The sequence below is a fragment of the Abramis brama genome, assembly GCF_963993115.1.
Source record: "Abramis brama genome assembly, chromosome: 3".
NCBI lineage: Eukaryota > Metazoa > Chordata > Actinopteri > Cypriniformes > Leuciscidae > Abramis > Abramis brama.
Window position 1 is genome coordinate 18,380,034 of NC_139965.1, and position 21,913 is coordinate 18,401,946.

General features: G+C 36.9%; 2 protein-coding genes across 3 annotated transcripts; one reads left to right on the forward strand and one right to left on the reverse strand.

Moving 5' to 3' along the window:
* Nucleotides 1-1,582: 1,582 nt before the first annotated feature.
* On the forward strand, nt 1,583-3,586 carry kbtbd13a (kelch repeat and BTB domain containing 13a). Its single transcript, XM_084109393.1, has one exon. It carries the CDS (start codon nt 1,660-1,662, stop codon nt 3,184-3,186), a length of 1,527 nt encoding a protein of 508 aa, XP_083965519.1. The 5' UTR covers nt 1,583-1,659; the 3' UTR covers nt 3,187-3,586.
* A 500-nt stretch (nt 3,587-4,086) lies between these two features.
* Nucleotides 4,087-21,637, reverse strand: ubap1lb (ubiquitin associated protein 1-like b). Of its 2 annotated transcripts, none has more exons than XM_084110167.1 (6): nt 21,343-21,637; nt 17,136-17,278; nt 13,135-13,719; nt 10,135-10,332; nt 7,078-7,179; nt 4,087-6,564 (listed from the first exon to the last, which is right to left on the reverse strand). In XM_084110167.1, the coding sequence occupies exons 2-6, from the start codon at nt 17,265-17,267 to the stop codon at nt 6,430-6,432; spliced, it is 1,152 nt and encodes a 383-aa protein (XP_083966293.1). In that variant the 5' UTR covers nt 17,268-17,278; nt 21,343-21,637; the 3' UTR covers nt 4,087-6,429. The 2 variants fall into 2 exon arrangements, with proteins under 2 accessions (XP_083966293.1, XP_083966294.1); XM_084110168.1 differs by having other exon boundaries at nt 17,136-17,274; nt 21,343-21,452.
* Nucleotides 21,638-21,913: the final 276 nt, after the last annotated feature.

Sequence of the window (21,913 nt, forward strand, 5' to 3'; positions counted from 1 at the left end):
GTAATTGAAAATTAATTTGCATTAAAAGAAACACAAGTCTAGAAAAAGTATATGAATCTATGAACAGTATAGGCTATGACCAGGTTTAACGTGCAGGACGGTTGAAACACTGTTTCAACCGTCCCGACAGCGCATCCTGTCATTTAAACCTATTTTGCTCTTAAACTAAAAAACTCTGATATTGCACACTTAAGGGTGTGTTGCAGTACTAATACACCTGCCGTATTATCATTACAATGGCACATGAAACAATAAATCCAACTTGTCAGTCCAAAAAAAGTACCGCACGAAATAATTCACTCACCGCATTCAAAAACAGCTTTGCGGCTTTAACTCCAAAACGACACGACGTAAAGAAGAAATGTTTTCGCGGGTATGTTAGGCATTGCGTGCTGTACGTGCTGACGAAATTTGACGTACATGACGTGAGTGGTTTTCAAGGAAATCTCAGTGTTTCATCCGTCCCGCGTTTCAATCGTCCCGCCTCTCCCCTACTCAATTACTTTTTCAGGGGAAACTTTTTTTGACGTCGAGGTTGACTACCTGTAGCAACGACTTAAATACTTTTAAAACAAAACACGCTTATTTGTGATGTTTAAATCTAAAACGAAATGATATAATTTGTTATTTCAAAAATGGTCGGAAATGAACGAAAAGTGCTCGCTACTGTTGCCATGATGCAGCCTTGACTATTTCGCCAGGAAATGGCCGGCCTCATTAATTTCGCCGTTGCTCAAATAAACGGTAGGCTACCGTTTTATATTTTAAAAAGTACTGAAAAGACCCAAATGTAAGAAATTAATTGATGAAAAATTATGATTAATTGTTTGCTTACGACGTTCAAACGCGTTTGTCAATTTCCTTCATAATCGGTCACGAGACACGATGTTCGACGTCACTGTTTCTTACGGTTCACAAAATTCTTCAAATTAGGAATTATCATTGTTAAACACAAACACACAGTGTATTACAATTTAGAGTTTTAGGGCATTTAAACTGCTTTAAGGATTGAAATATATTTCAATGAATTTGTAGGCTGCTATTTTTAAAAAATAAGAATTAGATGTAGGCTATAGTCTATGCTATTTGGGCTTGTGTCCACATATGCTCAGTAAAAGTAAGATAAATAGCGATCTTTACTCAAAGATGTAAAATTTGGAGTCACAGGATAGCAATTAAACTGGTCTACTATATCTGCAAGCTTATGTTTTGAAATGAGCATCCCCCATGCTTGGTTTTATTTTATTTTAAGCAGTCACATGTTCACCTGGAATGCTGACCCACAACAAAGAGTGACCCTTACAGGCATACCATTGTTACAGCTTTGGGCAGTTCACCTGTTCATCAAAGAGAGAAGATGAAATTTTCAGCCTGCTTTTCATGCCTGCCAAGAACAAAAGGTAATAAATAACCATGATGACGGCTGCCCTCTACGGCGGTGGCTATCTGCCATTGCTTTCAAGCAGCATAATGCGACCATACTTTTCACCTCTATGTATAGCTGATTCTATTCTTGTAGTTGTTAGTAATACAAACACTGCACACTCAAGTCAAGTGCATCTGCTTCGACACTGTCACTTTAGAACCATGGACAGTCAATGGTGCTGTGAATGTCTTCACAGACAGGTTTGACTGTGTGGGCATTTCTCTGGAGTTCAGATGAAAATGAGAGGAGGTAACCCGATGGAGACAAGCAACTGTGCTGGCTCAGAGATCGACGTAAGGAAGGCGGTTTACCAGCCAATGGGTTTCATGGGAAAAACTGTGAAAGTGAAATTTGCCGAAAGTGTTTTTACGGTGGACAGAAGCCTCCTGGAGGAGCATTGTGAATACTTTCGAGCGCTTTTCCAGTCTGGCATGAAGGAATGCCAGGAGGATGAGGTTTGTCTTCAGGTGCCGAGCGCTCGTGGATTCCTGGTCGCCCTCCGTGTGATGCATAGTGAAAGACCCATGCTGAGCGGTGATGAAATTGTTGACGCCATCGAGTGTACTGCGTTCCTTCACATAGAGCTTCTAACTGAGCACCTCATAAACATTATCACTTCAGACAACTGCCTTCTTATGTATCACACAGCGGCGACCTTTGGGTTATTGAAGCTCTTCAGGAGTGCAGCTTTGTTCATTCGAGACATTTATGAAGACCTCAAAGAAGATGTGAAGGGCTTGCCAGAGGATTTGATTGAATATATAGAGCCTCTTGTTCCTAGTACGTACATCATGGTTGGTAGTCATTCGCCAACCATCAAGCTGTTGCAGGACTTCATGAGGACTGTTTGTTATCTTGATGAGGACGAGAAAGACTGGAAGGTTCTCACCCATTTGCCTCTCAACGCCAGCACCACCATGGCAGGAGTTACTGTTTTAGACAACAAGCTCTACATTGTTGGAGGAGTCTATAATATTACCAATAAAGTCGTGGAGTCTGGTTTCTGCTATGATGTATCTACTGACACTTGGAGCACATTTTCCAGCCCTCGGCAACTTCGCTACAACTGCACCCTTGTTAGCCATGTGGGCGACCTTTTTGTCCTTGGTGGAGAGTATGAAAAGAACATAATGTCCTCTGTGGAGAGGTACAAAGTCTCTTCGGACACCTGGAGCTTTGCTGCCAATCTGCCAAGACCTGCAACCACCGTCGCTTGCGCCAAAGCCATGAGAAGACTTTTCATATGCCTCTGGAGACCTAAAGACGCTACTGAGATTTATGAGTACATAGCCAACAAGGATGAATGGATGTTAATCACAACACTTGTTCGGCATCAAAGTTACGGTCATTGCATGGTGGGCCACAGGGACAATTTGTACGTCATGAGGAACGGGCCATCTGATGATTTTTTGAAATGCATGATAGACTGTTACAATCTGACCTCAGGTCAGTGGATGGCCATGCCCGGGCAGTACGAGAACAGTAAGGGGGCTTTGTTTACCGCGGTAGTGCGAGGGGACTCTGTGTTCACGGTGAATCGCAGAGCGACAGTGGAATATGCCATTGAGGACAACAAATGGAGGACAAAAAAAGAAATGACAGGGTTTCCAAGAATCGGCTCCATGTGGACTTTCCTCTTGAGACTGCCAAAGAAAAGAAGAGAGCTTTTACAAAAGAAAAATAATGGAGCTGAGATCTCATCTGACCTCAGCTCAAGTGCTTCTGTACCCATGTTGCCAGCTATTTTCAATGGAAAGTAGCTAATGGCTGCAAAGGCTCCGAAATGTCGCTAGATGATGTCAAGCACCAACTGTCGGCACTTTGCAACTGTTTTCTCTTCTAATCAGTGCTGCTTACATACTGTATTTTAACAATATATATCCCAGTGTCCCATGCTGTTCTCATTTACATATTTTTGTCATTTTGTCATACAAAGGAACAAGTGCAACACTGCTCTGTACTTTGTGTTGACAATTAAGTTTCCTGGATTCTTTGATGAATAGAAAGTTCAAAAGAGCAATCTTTTGTAACATTATAAATGTGTTTAGTGATCAATTTAATGGGTCTTTGCTGAATAAAAGTATTAATTTCTTTAAAAAAAAATACTGACCCCAAACTTTTGAGTAGAAGTGTACATATTTGGATTAAATACATGCTGTCATGTTGTCAGTATTTCCCATTCTATATAAATTCTATATGAATTCACACCAAACAAACCGCATACAGTCCCTCTATGGGTGTTTGTAGCATCAAGCCTCTCTTTCCTTCGATAAAAGTTGATCAAATCAGTTCATTCGATTAGTCAACTAATGCTTCATTTGTGTTAAATGTGAGTAACATTTAATTTCTCACACACTGCCAGAACAACACAGAACCATTTGAAGGCAAATGTGATATGATTGATGGGATGTAAACAGGCCCTATTAATCTTCACCAATGACTGATGGTCATTAAAGTGTGTGTTGCCATGGTTACGTAAGACCAAAATATAGAAACATTTCCTGTTTTTATATCAAACAAGCCATCTGTAAAACTCCATCCCTGGTGTATCCATACCAGAAGCGCCAGGGTCAGACAAGGCCGCAAGGAAAGAGTGCAGAACCTTGCAGACTGTGAGAGAAAGTTTAAGATCAGCTGGGAGGCAAAGGAGAAACACGATCATCACAAAAGATACTTTATTCATACAATCACTTATGACCTCAAAAACTGTAACCGTGTGGAGACTCTTTGACTGCTCAAACACTCAATATCCAGACATTACTGCATGCTTTCGTAACTATTGTAGAAGCTCCACTCATTACATGCGAACCTGAAGACACACTGATAACTAATCATGTTACCACAATGAAAACATTGTGTCCAGCCTTTGGCAGCCGAACAACAGAATGTATAGATCTTGGCAGGACGTCGCTATTCACTCATGGTGTCTGGCAGCAGCTGTTTAACATTGAAGGTAACATTTTATAGGAGCACTGCCATACGATAACGTTCACAAATACCAAAGTGAAACTAACAGATGAAAGCATGCGTTGACCTCACACAGAATTCAAAATATTTTTCTGAAATGTGCATATTGTTTAGATTTGTTTTTTCTTCCAAACATTTGACTGAAATTTCATATTAAGTTGTCATATTTTTGTTGCCATTGTTGGAACTCAGCAACAATCTGAACACACTGAACCGCTTAAATAATTGTCTGACACATACATAAGAAATGTAATATTTATATACATTGCAAAAGGGATTCCCAAACGTGGGTTTGTGAGTTGATGAAAAGCTATATTCATTAATTAAATCATAAAATGTAAAGTTAAATCTAAAGTTTTCAGCATTTTATCAGTAGGGAATCATTTAAAAAACCATTGTCAACTAAACACAGACTGAAAGGTCTCCCTGTAATTTTCCACCAAAATAAAAGCTCAAGGGTTTAACACCTGAAAGTGAAGAATAACATGTTTAATGATCACACATTCATGTTTTTTAAGGTACAATCGTATAATTACAATAGTATATTTGCCTTATTTTTTATAGCATAAATAAATACATAAATAATAATGTAAAAACATTTTTTTTTTTTTTCTTATTTCTATCACTGAGGTGATTTCTTAGGAGTTTATCATACTGCAGTTCAAATCATATTCATAATATATGCCAAAATAATCACACTATATTTTTGACCAAATCGTGCAGTCCTAGACTGTAAATAAATAAATAAAAACACTTACAAAAAGATGAAATATTTGTTTTCCTGCATGTCATTTGACCATCAACCAACATTAAAATAACCGTAAAAATTATTGTTAAATTGAAATGTTAACTTAAAATCTCAGGGGGTATACAGTCATGGCCAAAATTATTGGCACCCTTGGTCAATATAAACAAAACAACCTTATCTTTAATTAAAAACAATTCACCAAAATCGAACCTTTCATTGAAGTAAAATAATTGAAAATAAGAGGAAAATCACATTATGAAATAAATGTTTTTCTCCAATACATGTTGGCCACAATTAATTGCACCCTTTTATTCAATACTTTTTGCAACCTCCTTTTACCAAGATAACAGCGCTGAGTCTTCTCCTATAATGCCTGATGAGTTTGGAGAATAACTGATAAGAGATCAGAGACCATTCCTCCATACAGAATCTCTCCAGATCCTTCAGATTCACAAGTTCATGTTGGTGCTTCTCTTTAGTTCACCCCACTCATTTTCTATGCAGGTCAGGGGACTGGATGATCACAGCTGAAACTTCATTTTGTCATCAGTGACACATTTTTGTGTTGATTTGTCCTGATTGAAGATCCAACCACAGCCCATTATATGATTTCTAGCAGAGGCAGTCAGGTTTTGAATTTGTTAGCACTAAACACATCTGGTGGGGTTTCTGCCAAAAAGCTCTTTTTTAGTTTCATCTGACCATAGAACCAGGTCCCAATTGAAGTTCCAGTCATGTCTGACAACTGAATTTGCTGGAGTTTGTTTTTGGATGAGCGAGGAGGATTTTTCTTGAAAACCTCCCAAACAACATGTGGTGATTATTTTTGATACCTTTTTTAGGCTTTCTGACCCCAAGACCCCGTCGATTTATTTTTACAGCCATCTTTGAATATATTTATTAAGAGTGGCAATAATTCTGACCATGACTGTATGTATGTATATATGTGTATATATAGATATAGATATGTATATGTTTGAACACACATCCATACATATAACAATGCATAACAATTCTAATGCATTTCACAAAGTGAATTAATTTTATGAATTCCATGGATGTTTGTTTAACATTTCTATAAATAAAGCAAAGGTTTGACTGCTATGGAAAACACTATAACAATGTCATTCTCTGGTGCAGATTGTCAAACTGTGCTTCTCCCCAAGGCCTCAACACATCATGTCTAGAATGCGCAACGAATAAACACAGTTCAGCATATGATATATAAGCAACAGCTATATGAGCTCTGTGAACAGCTAGAATTCACTTCATCATATCATCGACTGGATCAGGCCACGCGGGTCATGAGTTCTTCCAGGGCTCGCTCTCGGTGGTTCTCATGCACGAGAAGAACCTCTTTAATGGCGTTCTGCTGGAAGCCCATTTCATTAAACTGAGCAAGAAGGTGAAGGAACTCCTCAGCCTAAAATAGAGGAAAAATATATGTTAAAATATACAGTTCCATTCAAAAGTTTGGGGTCGGTAAGATTTTTAAAAAATGTTTTTGAATGAAGTCTGAACAGTAATATTGTGAAATATTATTACAATTCAATTCTATTTGAATACATTTGAAAATGTAATTTATTCCTGTGATGTAAAGCTGAATTTTCTGTATATTCCAGTCTTCAGTGTGTCACATGATCCTTCAGAAATCATTCTAATATGCTGATTTGCTTGCTCAAGAAACATTTCTGATTATTATCAATGTTGAAAAGAGTGTGCGGCTTAATATTTTTGTGGAAATTGATTTTTTTTTTCTCCCAGGATTGTTTGATGAATAGAAAATTCAAGCATTTATTTGAAATTTTAACATCATAAAAGCCTTTACTGTCATTTTTGATCAATTTAATGCATCTTTGATGGATCTTACTGACTCCAATCTTTAGAATTCTGGTACTTTCTGAAGAACAAAAAGTTGAATTGTCTCAATACATACCTTGGTCTCACAGTTTTGAAACATCTCGAGAGCTTCTTCAACCTGACTTTCATCATGGCCGAGTTCACATAACCGATCGCACGCAACCAGATAATGCAAGATCTGCAAGAGAACAAGCAAAAATCCTTCGTACTGTATATGAACAAAAACACTAACAGAGAATGGACATCATATATTCTTAAGACGACAGACGTTTCATGTTCAGGATCAGATGATATTGTCTGAGAGCAACGTAACAGATCACTTTAACTATAGGAACGAGATTGAAGAAAAGCCCTCTGAGATTCTCAGACACTTACTGAAAACAAGGCCAAGTTGTAATGGACTTTGGGGAAGACTGGTTTATCCTGTACCACTAAGTAATTAGATAAACTGATCGGGTTATAAGGCACACAGTACGTCATCACTGATATGGACTTATGAATGATCATTAGCTGAATCTGAGCCGTTATAAGTCATGATAAGATTTTATGTCAGGTTCAGAGTGGACTGAAAGAAGAGCGGTGTGAAACGCGAGAAGCGTGTGGATAAGAGCGATGGAGGACCGGCTGGCCTGTTTAATCTGTGTAACAAGATGAGCTTGGTTGATTCAAATCTGATCATCCGTCCCACCAGCTGTCTGATGTTGTCATGCTGAGCGGGCCACTGGGTAACTGAGGATACTGACAAATATAAACTCATCAAGTCTCTCTGCCCAGTCAGTCAATGACTTCACAGACACATCATCACATCCTTTCAGGGCTTTCAAGTAATATAATGATCTAGAACAAATTCAAGTAAGTTTTAATTTGGACAAAGCCAAGTAAATATTTAATGACTGCAATGCTTAATACTTGGTACATCTTGATTTTTTGAAGTTGTAAATAAATAAATAACTAGTAAGTAAGTAAGTTTTACAAGAAAAAACTGTTCCAGCCTTTCTACTTCAGAATTTCATTGTTAAATCTGATGTGTTAATTGTCGTTCCCTTGTAATTCTTTGTGAAATTTACTAGCAATTTAAGAGTGACAATTGTTTCAACGTAAATCCTAAACCAATTTCTTTTCAGTATTGAAATGGAATCATAAGCTGAAAAAACTGACATTTATTATAAATAAATAAATATTAATAACTTATAAAGTTTCTATTATGATTAAACTTTAAAAAATAAAATAAAATAAAGAATAATAATAATTACAACAACAAATTATTACATTCCTAATAATTTTTACGACATCTACCAATCATATGCCGTCAAAAATGAATGAAGGCTTCTTCGTAGACAAGATGTGATGCAAATATTGAATTTGTATTGTACAAATATTGGATCAGTATTGAAAATCTATCCAATCACTTAAAGGAATAGTTCACCAAAAAATGAAAATGTTGTCATTATTTACTCACCCTTGGCCTCAAGTTGTTTTGTTGAACACATAAGATGATATTTTGAAGAATATCTGTAAAAAAACAGTATATGGACCCCATTGACTTCCATAGTATTTTTTGTGAGGGGTCCATCAACTGTCTGGTTACCAACATTCTTCAAAATATCTTATTTTGTGTTCAACAGAAGAAAGAAACTCTTACAGGTTTGGAACAACTTGGGGTGAGTAAATGATGACAGAATTAACCACAGAATTGTGGGTGAACTATCGCTTTAATATAATTTTACATAGATCAATAAAGAACAGAGGAGCTTTTAATGTCTCTTCAGCAAACTTCTCAGGTGATTTACTGTAAGTATTTTCTCATGGCCACTTTTAAATAAACTTCAATGTAATCTTCCCACAATGCCCAACATCATTAATGAAATTGGCTTCATGTTAATGATTAAGTGTTCTCCTGAGGGAACCTTTGTAATGCTGAGAACTAGATACTAGCACATTGTGGAAACTTCAGGGGGATCTGGTGTCTATTTTTGTTGATTTTTTTCCCCTCCTCGTAACCAGAATCAGATTAAAGAGGATGGAACCAGATGTTTTGCTGTGACACAGAGCTGAAACTGAAGCACACAGGGATTGTGAGTAAAACCTCTGGCAAAAATATCTGACGTTCCTTAAGTTTGTCCAGATCAATACAGAATATCTGAATATTAAAAATCACAGAGCAGGTGATTTCCAAACCTTCTTCATCCTGGACTGACATATGCCTTCACTGACATTTTGTTGCGAACCTTGTAGTAGTGAACTCAAAGAATAGAATTTAATATATCTAAAAAAAAAGATCCAGATGTGAGTGACACAAAAATATTTGCTTTAGTATTTGAAATGCTTTTGAAATGCTACACCATAAACATCTGAGAGATATGTATGGACTGAATATACTGAATTATTATATTAAAAATATTATATTTCAGCTTTTTCTTCAAACTCTGCACACTTCGTACATGGACTAAACCAACTTCAGTTGTTGATTGCTTCTTCATTAATCAGTTAAATTAATACATTTCAATGTAGTGTTAGTTTAGTATTATTTATATACTATTATAGCATTTATTATTATATTTAAATTGCTTTTATTCTGATATTTTTATATTTTTATAAGTTTTAGGTTTTTTAAATTTATATTTATATTTTATTTTATTTAAGTTTTAGTAATTTTAGTGCTACAACCGATTTTATTTTAGTTATTTGCTATTTAGTAATTTATATTTTAGTTAAGGCAACATTTCTAATTTCCATTAATTAGAATTTTTTATTTAATTTAATTTTACTAAGGTTTTCATCTATTTATATTTATATTTTATATCAGATTTATTTCAATTTAAAAAAATGATATCAAAATATCAGTTTTATAAAGCATTTTAAACCTACAATCAATGTATATTTACCTATAAAACTAATTTCAAGCATTTATGCATTATGTTTTTTATGATTATATGAAAAACAAATGTGGTCGGGTGTGTCCAACTGGTGCATGTTCTTTACTGGCAACCCAGCATGCACTTCATTGACCTTCCCCAGTGACACACAGGGGAGAAAATCTCAGAAGAGAATCTCAGCATTGCATCTTGAGCCCCAAACGAATCCCAGCTCACATTTCAACAGTGAAGCCCAGTAACAGATCTCCCTCACTGACCTGCTCTGGACTTTGCTGGCCAGTCTTCTGGAGGGCGATGATGGCCGTACGGAGAGGGTAGCCCTGCTCGGTCACGGCCGCCAGCAGCTCCCTCTCTTCTGGGCTGAGAGCGGAGAGAAGCTCCACCGAAGAGTCCAGGACGGCAGCGTGGGAATTGAGTGGCCGTGATGGGGCCAAGGGGGAGGATGAACCCTGGGCCTGGAAAAAACAACAACAGTGCCTCATGGTCACAGTACCCTTGAGAGATGAGGGCAGGAAACACTAGAGAAAATCTAGAATGATAAACACACTCTTGCTAGTGCAAGTTTTAAACCAGACTTAAAAACAATGTTTTAAGTATGTTCTGAAACATTAAGCTACTTGGGGACAGATTTAGTAAACAACGCAATCCCATAAAAGTGCTGATGGGAGTGGAAAGTTCTGCAGGTGATTTACTGACAACGTGCAAATTAAAGAACACAGACGCAGCCGGATCATTTCCATAATGATCAACGCAATCTACCAAGAGCAGCGTGAATTAGCGTCTGGTTTAAGATGTGCATTTTTTGGGGAGTTAAAAAAAAAATGGCGTAAAAACACCAGTAAACTGACTAGTGCAAACCTCAACCTTCGTTTAAATACTCTCCTCCCATAAATTTTGCATCTGAAAGGGAAACACCTACAAATGCAATTGCAATAAGGTCAACCGCAAAAATAACTGTCCATGCCTTTTCAGCGCTATTTTTTTAACTGCGTGTCTTTAGTAAATCTTGACAGTTGTTTTTTTAACACCAAAAGAGGGTTTGTGCTGGCGCAAGCTGTTAGTAAATCTGGCCCTTAGTGTATTCAAGATATCCATTTTATCTGTATGTGTATTCCTTGAGAATCAATCCCATGACCTTGGTGTTGCTAATGCCATTCTCTACCAGCTGAGCTACAGGGACAAAAACTAAAAAAAAGGAATTGAATAAAGCCTGGAAGAAATATCTAACCATGGAATAAAACAATAGCAAAGGCCAGGAAACTTTTCTGGAAAATGCATGTAACTCTTTCACGGTTCATGTTAAAACAAAAAAGAAAAACTCTAAATGTAATGAAAAACTACAAGCCCCCTGCCGTACTCGGTGCACCGTGACCGCACAGCCTAGCAGGAGATGATGTCATGGGCATTAATAACAAGTTGGATTAGACTGTCAACAAAGGCGTAACCTTGAATCGTAGCCTTGCTGAGAAAGACATTTCCTGAGAACTTCCACTTGCTAATCCAGACGAATTTGTTGCAGCTTGGGAAGATTCCAGGAGAAGACTTAGCACTCACTATTATTAGCTAGTTCATCTTCTGAGACATTAAAAAAAATGTGCACCAAAAAAACCCTAAAAACCCACAGAAGTACTTTGGAGAAGTCATTCATGTCTAATATCTGAATGAATTGAGATGCTCTGGCGGTCATTTCATGAGGAGCAACAAAATACCTCGCAGTCACATTGTGACATATCACCACAGGATTTTCAATGAATCCGTATGGAAAGTGGTGAGAAGTGACTAAATGCTTCTGGATCACATCTCTGATCTCTTGCTTAAGTGATTAAAATACCTTTCTGGACTTAATTGGAGTCATGCCAGTTCAAATATATTTATAGTAGGGTCTACAGTTGCCTTCTAAGGACAGCTCTTATTGTGGGCTCTGAACTATTAAAAACTTCAGTGAATTGACAACTATGAGAGGGTCTTCTTCATAAACATACCTTTTTTTTTTTTTGCAAATAGATTAACGAAATGAGTTGTCTCGGTCGGGTTGTCTGTGTTTATAGCCCTAAAGAGTACAAACTGTAATTTCTGGTACATCAAAAACATACCCAAACAAGTCCAGTAAAGGGAAGTGTCGTTTATTTAACGTGTTTATTGTTTCAGAGCCACTAACGACCTGCTGTTTGCAGTAAATTTGAACCGCACCTTTTGGCATCCAAATGAACCATGTTTCTGTTTTTATTTCATTACACTTGGTACTCGACTGTGCATTAGCTTGTAGTAAAATCTATACAGATGTATCAGATATACAGATGTTTTTGAGATTGATAGAGATAGGTGGGTACAAACTAGTGTCGTACAGTTGAGTTAAAAAACATGTAAGCAATTTATTTTGGAATAGAAATGTGGGCAAAAGTCATGAAGAGTATTCCTGCCTTTAATACTATGGCTAAGGTCCGAAATGGTATAGGCCTACTTGATTTGTGTTCTTGTGACCTTCACTTATGCGCATTTGTGAAGTCTACAAGACCATAGGGTGTCCCATTTGTAATTTTAGGTTTCAAAAAGGGTGCTCACAAGCCTTACCTTTGCATTAACTATGCGTCATTGATGCACCCTTTTTTAATACCAAAGTGCAGACTTGTAGGAGTACCGCAAGATCTGAGGATGTCAGCAAGTGGCAGCAGGTCTAAAATAGCAGTAAATACACAGGTGAAGGGCAGTTTAAAGAGGACCAAATATGCCTTTTTACCTTTTCAGTGTTTAGTGTGTAATGTTGCTGTTTGAGCATGAAAAAGGTCTGCAAATTTGCAAAGTACAAAGTTCTCTATTTCAGTGCGCACTGCTTCTGAACTCCCTGAATCGCCTCGATTGTCGTCTTGAGTTTTCTTCCAGGATTATACATGCCAAAATATTCCTTATTTCAAATAATTCCCTCCCAAGACATACGCAAAATAAAGGGGGTGAGGCCACATGAGTTGCGTTATAGTGTGCTGTCATGTCCAAGAGACACTGTTTTTTCCACAGAACTAACGTGACCCATCCGACCAATCAGAACATTGTGATTTTGGGAAAGAGGGGCTTCATAAAGAAGCCACCAATTTGCCACCATAAACCATTGCCAACAATGTTCTCTACAATCAACTTCACGAGAGAAATGCAGCCAAGAGCTTAACTGACAGAAAAGATGTGATGCAACAATGTAAAAAATAAGATGTTTAAGGCATTCAAGCATGAAAACTTATTCTAGTAGAAATCAGAAGATGTTGTACCTTTAGAGCGGGTCTGTTGATGCATTCAGATTGCAAGCGGTTGGTGTTTTCTGCGGGACAAGCATTAGTCGAGCCAGCAGAACTCTGACTCCTCTGGAAGCTCCTTCGGGATGAGTAAGGCCCGCAGAGGGAAGACTGTCGGAAGTTCCCCAGACGCTGTGCGGAGAGGCCGCAAGGTGAAGGCAGGTTGAGGAAGTTTGATGATCCACAACTGTGCAAGTTTTTCAACCCTGGTCCTTGTCTTGGCAAAGCAAAATCACTCCGTTTGGGCTGCGCTTCACCCTCGCCAAGAGTGGCCCCATCTTCTTCTGTAAAGTCTTCATCTTCAGAGTCAGAAATGGTGAATTTGACCCGAGCGTTCATTGCGCGGAAGTGGTCCGCGTTTAGGCTGCGGCTGCGGGGACGTGGGTTGGGTTCCCAGAAGTCACTGCTCCAGCGGCTGGCTAACCTGCTCTCCTGAGGGCTGCTGAACATCATCCAGTACGGAGGACAGGTCGCCGTCAGCTCACAGGGAGAGCGGGGACTGAGGGTTGGATAGCCGCCCTGGAGACCCGTGAGAACCCAGTTCTCCAGGCTGAACTCATACTGAAACAACAAAACACAAAAGAGACATCTTTAGATTTGAGTTTCCAGTCAAGCCAAGTCACCTTTATTTATATAGCGCTTTATACAATACAGATTGTTTCAAAGCAGCTTTACAGTGATAAACAGGAAAATAATGCATTTCAGTCAGTTCAGTGACTTTCACACACTCACATTAATGCTCAGTTTCACACACTTACATTAGTTTCAAACATCATCTGATGACATCTAAACCAATGTTTTAAACTTGGAGTTCACACACCAGATCTACATCAAAATGGAGTCAAATAGGAACATGCCAACCTTGTTCTGACTAAAAAAAACACCATGTATATTTAACTTGCAACCCTATTGCAGATATCTCCATTTTTTAGCGCAATTTTCCAACGGACAAAATTGTTATTAGCGCAATTTTCCAACGGACAAAATTGTTAGCGCAATTTTCCAACGGACAAAATTGCGATTGTTAACTCATGATTTCTGTTCTGTCTGTGCGCACCAATCTTGCACTTCTATCTCCTCCTCAACCAGACCACCTAGAGACTTCGGGTTTTCGGCATTATGTTAAGGAAGGTCTAATCTCGGGAACGCACAAAAAAAAAAAAAAAAAAAAAAAACATAAAAAGATTTACTATCTCTTAGTGTTGTGATCCCATGACGTCAGAAAATTGCGCTAAAACACTCACTGAGTTTTTATTACTTGTTTATGGAATGTACAGACCAGAAAAAAATGTTTATAACAGTATCACTCTTGACATCATAAACACAATTTTGAAAGAAAAACAAATAGTTGTTCGGTATGAGCCTTGGCTTTGCTAAATCTATTGGCCAGTTGCATTAACTGCTTAGACAGCTCTTACAAGTCAGTCATCAACTTTTTTTCAGTTACATGAAAGGGTAGATTGATCTGAAAAATCAGACTGAAACCCCCCTAGGCTAGCTGGTAGTTCGTCAGACAATTAAGACACAGTCTTAACATTGTGTGGCTGTTTATAAAACTGCCCTATAACTGTTATAGACGAATAACAAACACTTGGTAAATAAATTAATCATGGCTGACAGCACAGCAGTCCACACAACACTAGTTACTAAAAACAAGCTTTTATGTAGTTCTGCATCCAGACCACTAGGTGTCAGTATAAAGTCAAAGACCACTTATATTGACATAAAAAATAAATGCTTACATGTTTAGGTTCAACACAACAAGGAATAATTCCCCATAACTGCATAAATACTGGACTGACAATCCCCAAGATTTGAATGGGTTATTGCAATGGGAATCCTTATGAATATTAGTAACATCTGCCATTATCAGCATTATGGATCATAGTGAACATAAAACAGATGTGCAAAACACCACCAGCCAAATATTACACAATAATTTGCATTGCATTCAAGTTCTTAACGCAAAATTAAGCATGCAATGCTCCAAGGCAGGTACACAATGTTGTTCTTGGACAGACGTGGGACAAATGACTAAGAATTTACACAAACTCAAGTTCAGCACATAGCCATAAAAGGTCCACATTAGTTTATTTCTGATTAGATTGTAATAACCTTTGACAGCAATATGTTTTCTTTACAAATACCTTGACCAGTAACACACAAACCCTTAGGAATTTTAGGCATTTTATCCCAATGGATCTAGAGTACCAATTACATCAACAATATTACATAGATTGCTGACAGCCAAGAACTTTTTTTACCCTTATTGTTTTAGGTTTTGTAATCAGAGATATAATTATACTGTTTTTGACATGGTCCCTATGTTGACCGCACACCTCCAAGATAAACAAACAGCATACTAGAAAGATCATATGTCAGTGTAATTAGAGAGTAGCCTAATCACAGATGTGAATGGGTTAGAGGTAGCAGGGATACACTTACACCAAGTGTCTTTGTATTTTCCCATGTCCTTTTTAGTGACAGCCTGCACTCAGTGAAAATTACATTAAGTAATTGCTGTAATCACTGGATGCATTGGCAAATTACATTGAGCCTAATGCGGTTTATGGACGTTGCAGGTTCTCTGTTGGGAATGCTCTTGAAGATCTCAGAAACACATACAGTAATTTATTATTAGTTCAGAACTCAGAGTTCCTAAGAGAAGTGCCTCCTCTCGATCTGTTCAGCGTCTTTAATGTGGTAAAGGCTGCAAAAAGTACAGTACCTTTAAAAGTTTGGGTATTTTTGTATATGTACATTTCTGAAATACATAACTTAGACAGTTACCTCTGATAACAGATCACTCTAAACTGTAATGTGGACTCATGCATTTTCTGTAAAGCTGCTTTGAAATGATTGTGAAAAGCGCTATACAAATAAATGTGAATTGAATTGAATATATATTTTTTTTAATTAATACTTTTATTCAGTAAGGCTGCATAAAACTGATCAAAAGTGACAGAAAGACATTTATAATGTTACAAAGAATTTTTATTTCAATTAAATTTATTTTGACATTTCTATGTATTAAAGAATCCTGAAAGAAGGATCACGGTTTCCACAAACATTTTAAGCAGCACAACTGTTTTCAACATTATAATCACACAAACAATACTAATAAATGTTTCTGGAGCAGCAAATCAGCATATTAAAATGATTTCTGAAGGATCATGTGACACTGAAGACTGGAGTAATGATGCTAAAAGTGGCTTTGCATCACAGGAATAAATTACATTTCCAAATATATTCAAATAATTTTTTATATTAAATTGCAATCATTTTTCACAATATTTCTGTTTCTGCTGTATTTTTGATTAAATAAATGCAAATCTGGTGAGCAGAAGAGACTTATTTCAAAAATATATATATGTATATGGACAAATTCTTAAGCCACATTTAAAATTGTCACTGCCTCATGAAACAAAATATCAAACTAAAATGGAGTCTCTAGATGCAGTGTTTTTCTCCAGAGAATAATAGTTATCTCAGTTTTCTCTTCTAGAGTTTGACAAAATCAAAGTCCACAATAAAAATTCAAAGATTTCAATATGAACTCAATGTGAGCAAAATTTCACATCCAATTTTCCCAAGAGCAAATGATCTAAGCCTCCATCCAAATTTATCATACTGCACGTCAGCTATTTGTATCTGTTTATTTCTCCCAAAGAATCTAGTAGAAAAACTGAGACAAAGTTGATATCCTCTTCGAAAGGAGCATAAAAGGTATTTGGATGCTTTCAGGTTGTCAAACATAAGTGGAACATTATTGAACTGAGGAGAATTGACTTCATACATTTAATTTAAAAATGCCTCGGGACCAGCTAGCTAAAAGTAATCCCAAAAATGGCTTGGGAAAAGAATAGCTGTAGTTTGTTTTCAGATATTAAAAGCGTGATAAGAGTCCAAATACTTTTTGAAGCCACTTGATAACGTCAGGTCAGAAACATGCGGTTTAGAGACAGGAAGTATCAGACCTCGGTTTCCTGCAGTATCTTCAGGTAGTCGGGCAGAGTGATTTCTGGAGCTGTGAGGAGCTCAACCTCTTCCTTTGCATCCTCGAGGACGCCGAGTGGGATCTTGAAGGGAATCTCATCCAGACAGGACATTTCACCCCTATCTGAAAACAGAAATGGCATGCAAATAAAAGAACCGACTGAAACCAAACCGAACAATCTCACACAGTCCACTATTGATCAAAAGTTTTTGAGAGAAACATCTCATGTTCACCATGACTATATTACTTTATTATGTATTATTAGGGCCCGAGCACCGATGGTGAGAGGACCCTATTGTTTTTGCTCCGTTTCTTCTTCTTCTTCTCCTCCAAAGTGAATCGCTTTTTAGAGGGCCTTAACATCCTTGAAAACTCATGAAACTTTGCACACGCTTCAGAAGTGTTGAAAATTTACGTGTGATATGGTTTTCAAAATTGGGGGGGGGGGGGCAAATTCGGTAAATTATTGCCCCCACATTTTGCCCCAGCTCTAGGTTTCACGTACAGGTATGAAATTTGGTACATACATGTAATGACCCAATACCTACAAAAAAGTCTCTTGGAGCATAGCCCTAAACACAACAGGAAGTCAGCTATTTTGAACTTCCTCCTAGATTTTGTGCATTTTTCGTAATTTCCTGATGTTGTACTTTAACGAACTCCTCCTACAGATTTGATCTGATCCTCTTCAAATTTGGTGAGTGTAATCTTAAGGCCTTTGCGACGTTAAATTGCGAAGATCTTGAGTTTTCGTCGAAGGGTGTGCCCTCGACGGCCTGACAAATGTTCACCCAATTTCGGCCTTCTGGTGATATATGCATGATCAGATAAGTTCAATATTAATGTTGCTTGCAGTTCCGATGTTGCTAGGCAACCACAGACAGCCTGCAGTAACTCAGGCATACAATTTCCAATCTGCCCCAAACTTCACATGTTTGATAAGAGTCCTGTCCTGAACACATGACCATGCTCATATTTGGTTATAGCAATAGCGCCACCTGCTGGTAGCAGGAAGTGTGGCAAATACAAAACGTGCTCGAAAAATCATGAAACTTTGCACACGCTTCAGAAGTGGTGAAAATGTACGTGTGATGTGTTTTTCAAAATTGGGTGGGGCAAAATGGCTTAATTATTGCCCCTACATTTTGCCCCGGCTCTACATTTCACGTACAGGTATGAAATTTGGTACATACATGTAATGACCCAATACCTACAAAAAAGTCTCTTGGAGCGCAGCCCTAAACACAACAGGAAGTCAGCTATTTTGAACTTCCTCTCAGATTTTGTCCAGTTTTTGCCATTTCCTGATGTTGTACTTTAACGAACTCCTCCTACAGTTTTGATCTGATCCTCTTCAAATTTGGTGAGTGTAATCTTAAGGCCTTTACTAAAGGCGCCGGGTGGCGGTGGCAGGGGTGCGAGGGCCCTTTTCATCGCTGCTTGCAGCTTTAATTGACTTTATTATTGTGATATGTTAGGTTTTATATTTATATTACATCATTACTGTACATCATTACAGTGTCACATGATCCTTCAGAAATCATTCTAATATGCTGATTTGCTGCTGAAGAAACAATTATTAATATTATCAATGTTGAGAACAGTTGTGCTTCTTCATATTTAACTGTTATGCACAATCATTCAAAAGTTCAGGGTATGAATTATATTTTTAGAAATTAAAGGGATAGTTCACCCAAAAAATGAAAATTCTATCATCGTTTACTCACCCTCAAGTTGTTCCAAACCTGTATGAGTTTCTTTGTTCTGCTGAACACAAAGGAAGATATTTGGAAGAATGTTTGTAATCAAACAGATCTCGGTCCCCATTGACTACCATAGTATATATTTTTTCCTACTATGGAAGTCAATGGGGACCGAGATCTGTTTGATTACAAAAACTCTTCCAAATATCTTCCTTTGTGTTCAGCAGAACAAAGAAACTCATACAGGTTTGGAACAACTTGAGGGTGAGTAAATGATGACAGAATTTTCATTTTAAAGTGAACTATCCCTTTAATACTTTTATTTAGCAAGGATGCATTAAATTGATAAAAAATAACAGTAAAGGGATTTATATTGCTACAAACTATTTCTATTTCATTTAACTTTTTATTCAAAGATTCCTGAAAGAAATGTTACACGGTTTCCACAAAAATATTAAAAATGGGTTTCAACATTGATAATAATGAGAACCCTTATTAATAATAATAACTGCACACCAAATCATGCTTTCTGAAGGATCATGTGACACTGAAGACTGGAGTAACGATGCTGAAAATTCAGCTTTGCATCACAGGAATAAATTACATTTTAAAACATATCCAAATAATAATTTAAAAAAACAGTTATTTTAAATTGTTATATAATTTTATGGTATTTTTGATCAAATAAATGCAAAAACATTTTCAAGACTTTCAGTATTGTAACAATGCATGTTTTTTCCCCCGTTCCAGCTTCTCAGAAAACATCTAAAACGTCTCTATATTTGTTTACCTGTCCCTCAATAGTAAGGAGACTAGAGGATTAGGGATTAAAGATTACGGAGACTTGACCACCTGACTGTCTCAACATCACCGCCATGTGCAGAGACACATGCTCTATCATATGTTTACCTGTCAGAACCTTAGTGGGAAAAGTGCATTTTTCTCAAGACTAGTTATGGTTTGTCAGAGTGGTTATAGAAATGATCTGCATAAAATCAGACCCAACGTTATTGGAAAAGTCCTAGTTTCCAATAGTAGTCTGATGTGTCCTGCACCATATGGCCTGCTGAAGCTCTTCACTATGGCAAAGCGCTGGGACAGCTGCTCAGATCTGATCCTATGCTGCTGCACACCTTTTTCACCAGATGGTTTTAGATTTTCAAACTGAGCCGAGTCTTAACAGCCAGATGCTTGGTAAGCTCTTAAGTTGTTTTCTTCTTGTGTAGGAAAGAACAATGAAAAGTTCAATAAGTTGCGGTATTCTGCCTAACCACAGACAGAGGAGACTGGGTGTGAGCGAATAATCTGCCATGATGCTATATGAGGACTTCCATTAAAGATGAAAGATCTGGTCTAGTACGATGTGCTTTCCTGATACTTGAGAAAACACCTTTCAGTTAAAACCCTACTGAAATAAACGCTTAATAGTTCACCCTTAAAATGAAAATTCTGGCATCATTTACTCACCCTCAAGTTGATCCAAACCTGTAAGAGTTTCTTTCTTCCGTTGAACACGAAAGAAAATATTTTAAAGAATGTTGGTAATCAAACGGTTGACGGTAACCATTGACTTCCATAATAGGAAAAATGCTATATAGAGGTCAATGGGTGCCCTCGACTGTCTGGTTACCAACATTTTTAAAATATTTTCTTTCATGTTCAACAGAAGAAAGAAACTCACACAGGTTTGGAACAACTTGAGGGCATCATGAGAGTAAATGATGACAGACTCTTTCATTTTTGAGTGAATTATCCCTATATACACTACAAAGATATTTCACAAAACAGAAAATTAAACAGATTCATGTTAAATGTAAACAAATAAATAATAATATATATTTATTAGAAATTTATTTTTTTTTAATTCTGGAATTTTAAAATGTATACTTATACTGTAATGCTGTAGAAAACAAATGTAAAACTCTATTGTGCTAAAATGAGGATGCGGTATATTATAGTGGTGTAAAAATGTTTGTTTTATATTATATTTGAAATGTTACACATTTCTTTATTTAAATACTATAAAACACTTATAAATGTATAAAATAATTAAATCATATTAATTTTATGTTGTATTACACTGTAAAAAAAATATTTTTTCAAATTGTAAATTGAAGTACGTTTTAAAAGAAAATACTATTTCCGTCTTTCCAAATTTCATGTTTAATTCAATGCGTTACTTGCTGTTTCTTTGTAATTCTATGTGAAATTTACTAGCAATGTCTGAGTGAAAACCGTTTCAAAATCCCACACCCCATTTTTCCAGTGTACAGCCTTCATTGAAACTGAAATTTATGAAAATAATGCATTTAACAGCATTAAAACGTACAAAGAATTTCAAATTAATTTAGACTTTTTAAACAAACATCCACATTAAGCAACCACCATTGAGTTGATCAAATATTCTTTAAAACAATTGTTCTTTAAATACATTAGCCATTTCACTTAACTCAAAAACAGAAATTTTAATAAATGTTTCCTCACCCGTCTCCCGCGCGTGTCTCGTGTCAGTTGTGTGATGAGGACAGTGTTATCGTCACTCTGTAGAGACGTGTGTGTTGACTACCTCTGCTCCACTAATCCAATGATTAAACACACCGACATTGGCTGTTAACCTGAGCCGCTCACACCTACAGGAAATCTACCTAAAGCATCCACATTTAGAAAGCCACCATGGAAACACTTTATTTTACTCTAAAATATTATTTTGTCATGTGAAATATTACACACAGGTAATGTATCTGAACATATCTAGATGTGTCTTCATTCATAAACACACAGAACATGGCTGTATTAAGCAGATCACAGAAAATCACTGTGATGTAATCGGTCTTTTGGCTTTTTCACAGAAGTCAACAAGTGACGTGTTTTGAAGGACTACTAATAGACGGATCATCCTCCAAATAAATAGATGAATCTCAGTAAATAACCTGTACAGTTCATATATCACCCCAAAAGAAATAATTGAAGAGTTCAGATGCAAAAGCCTCTAAGTGCCATCTGAAATTTTCTTCTAAAATGATAATTTTTATCAAGCTGGTATATTTAAGTTCAG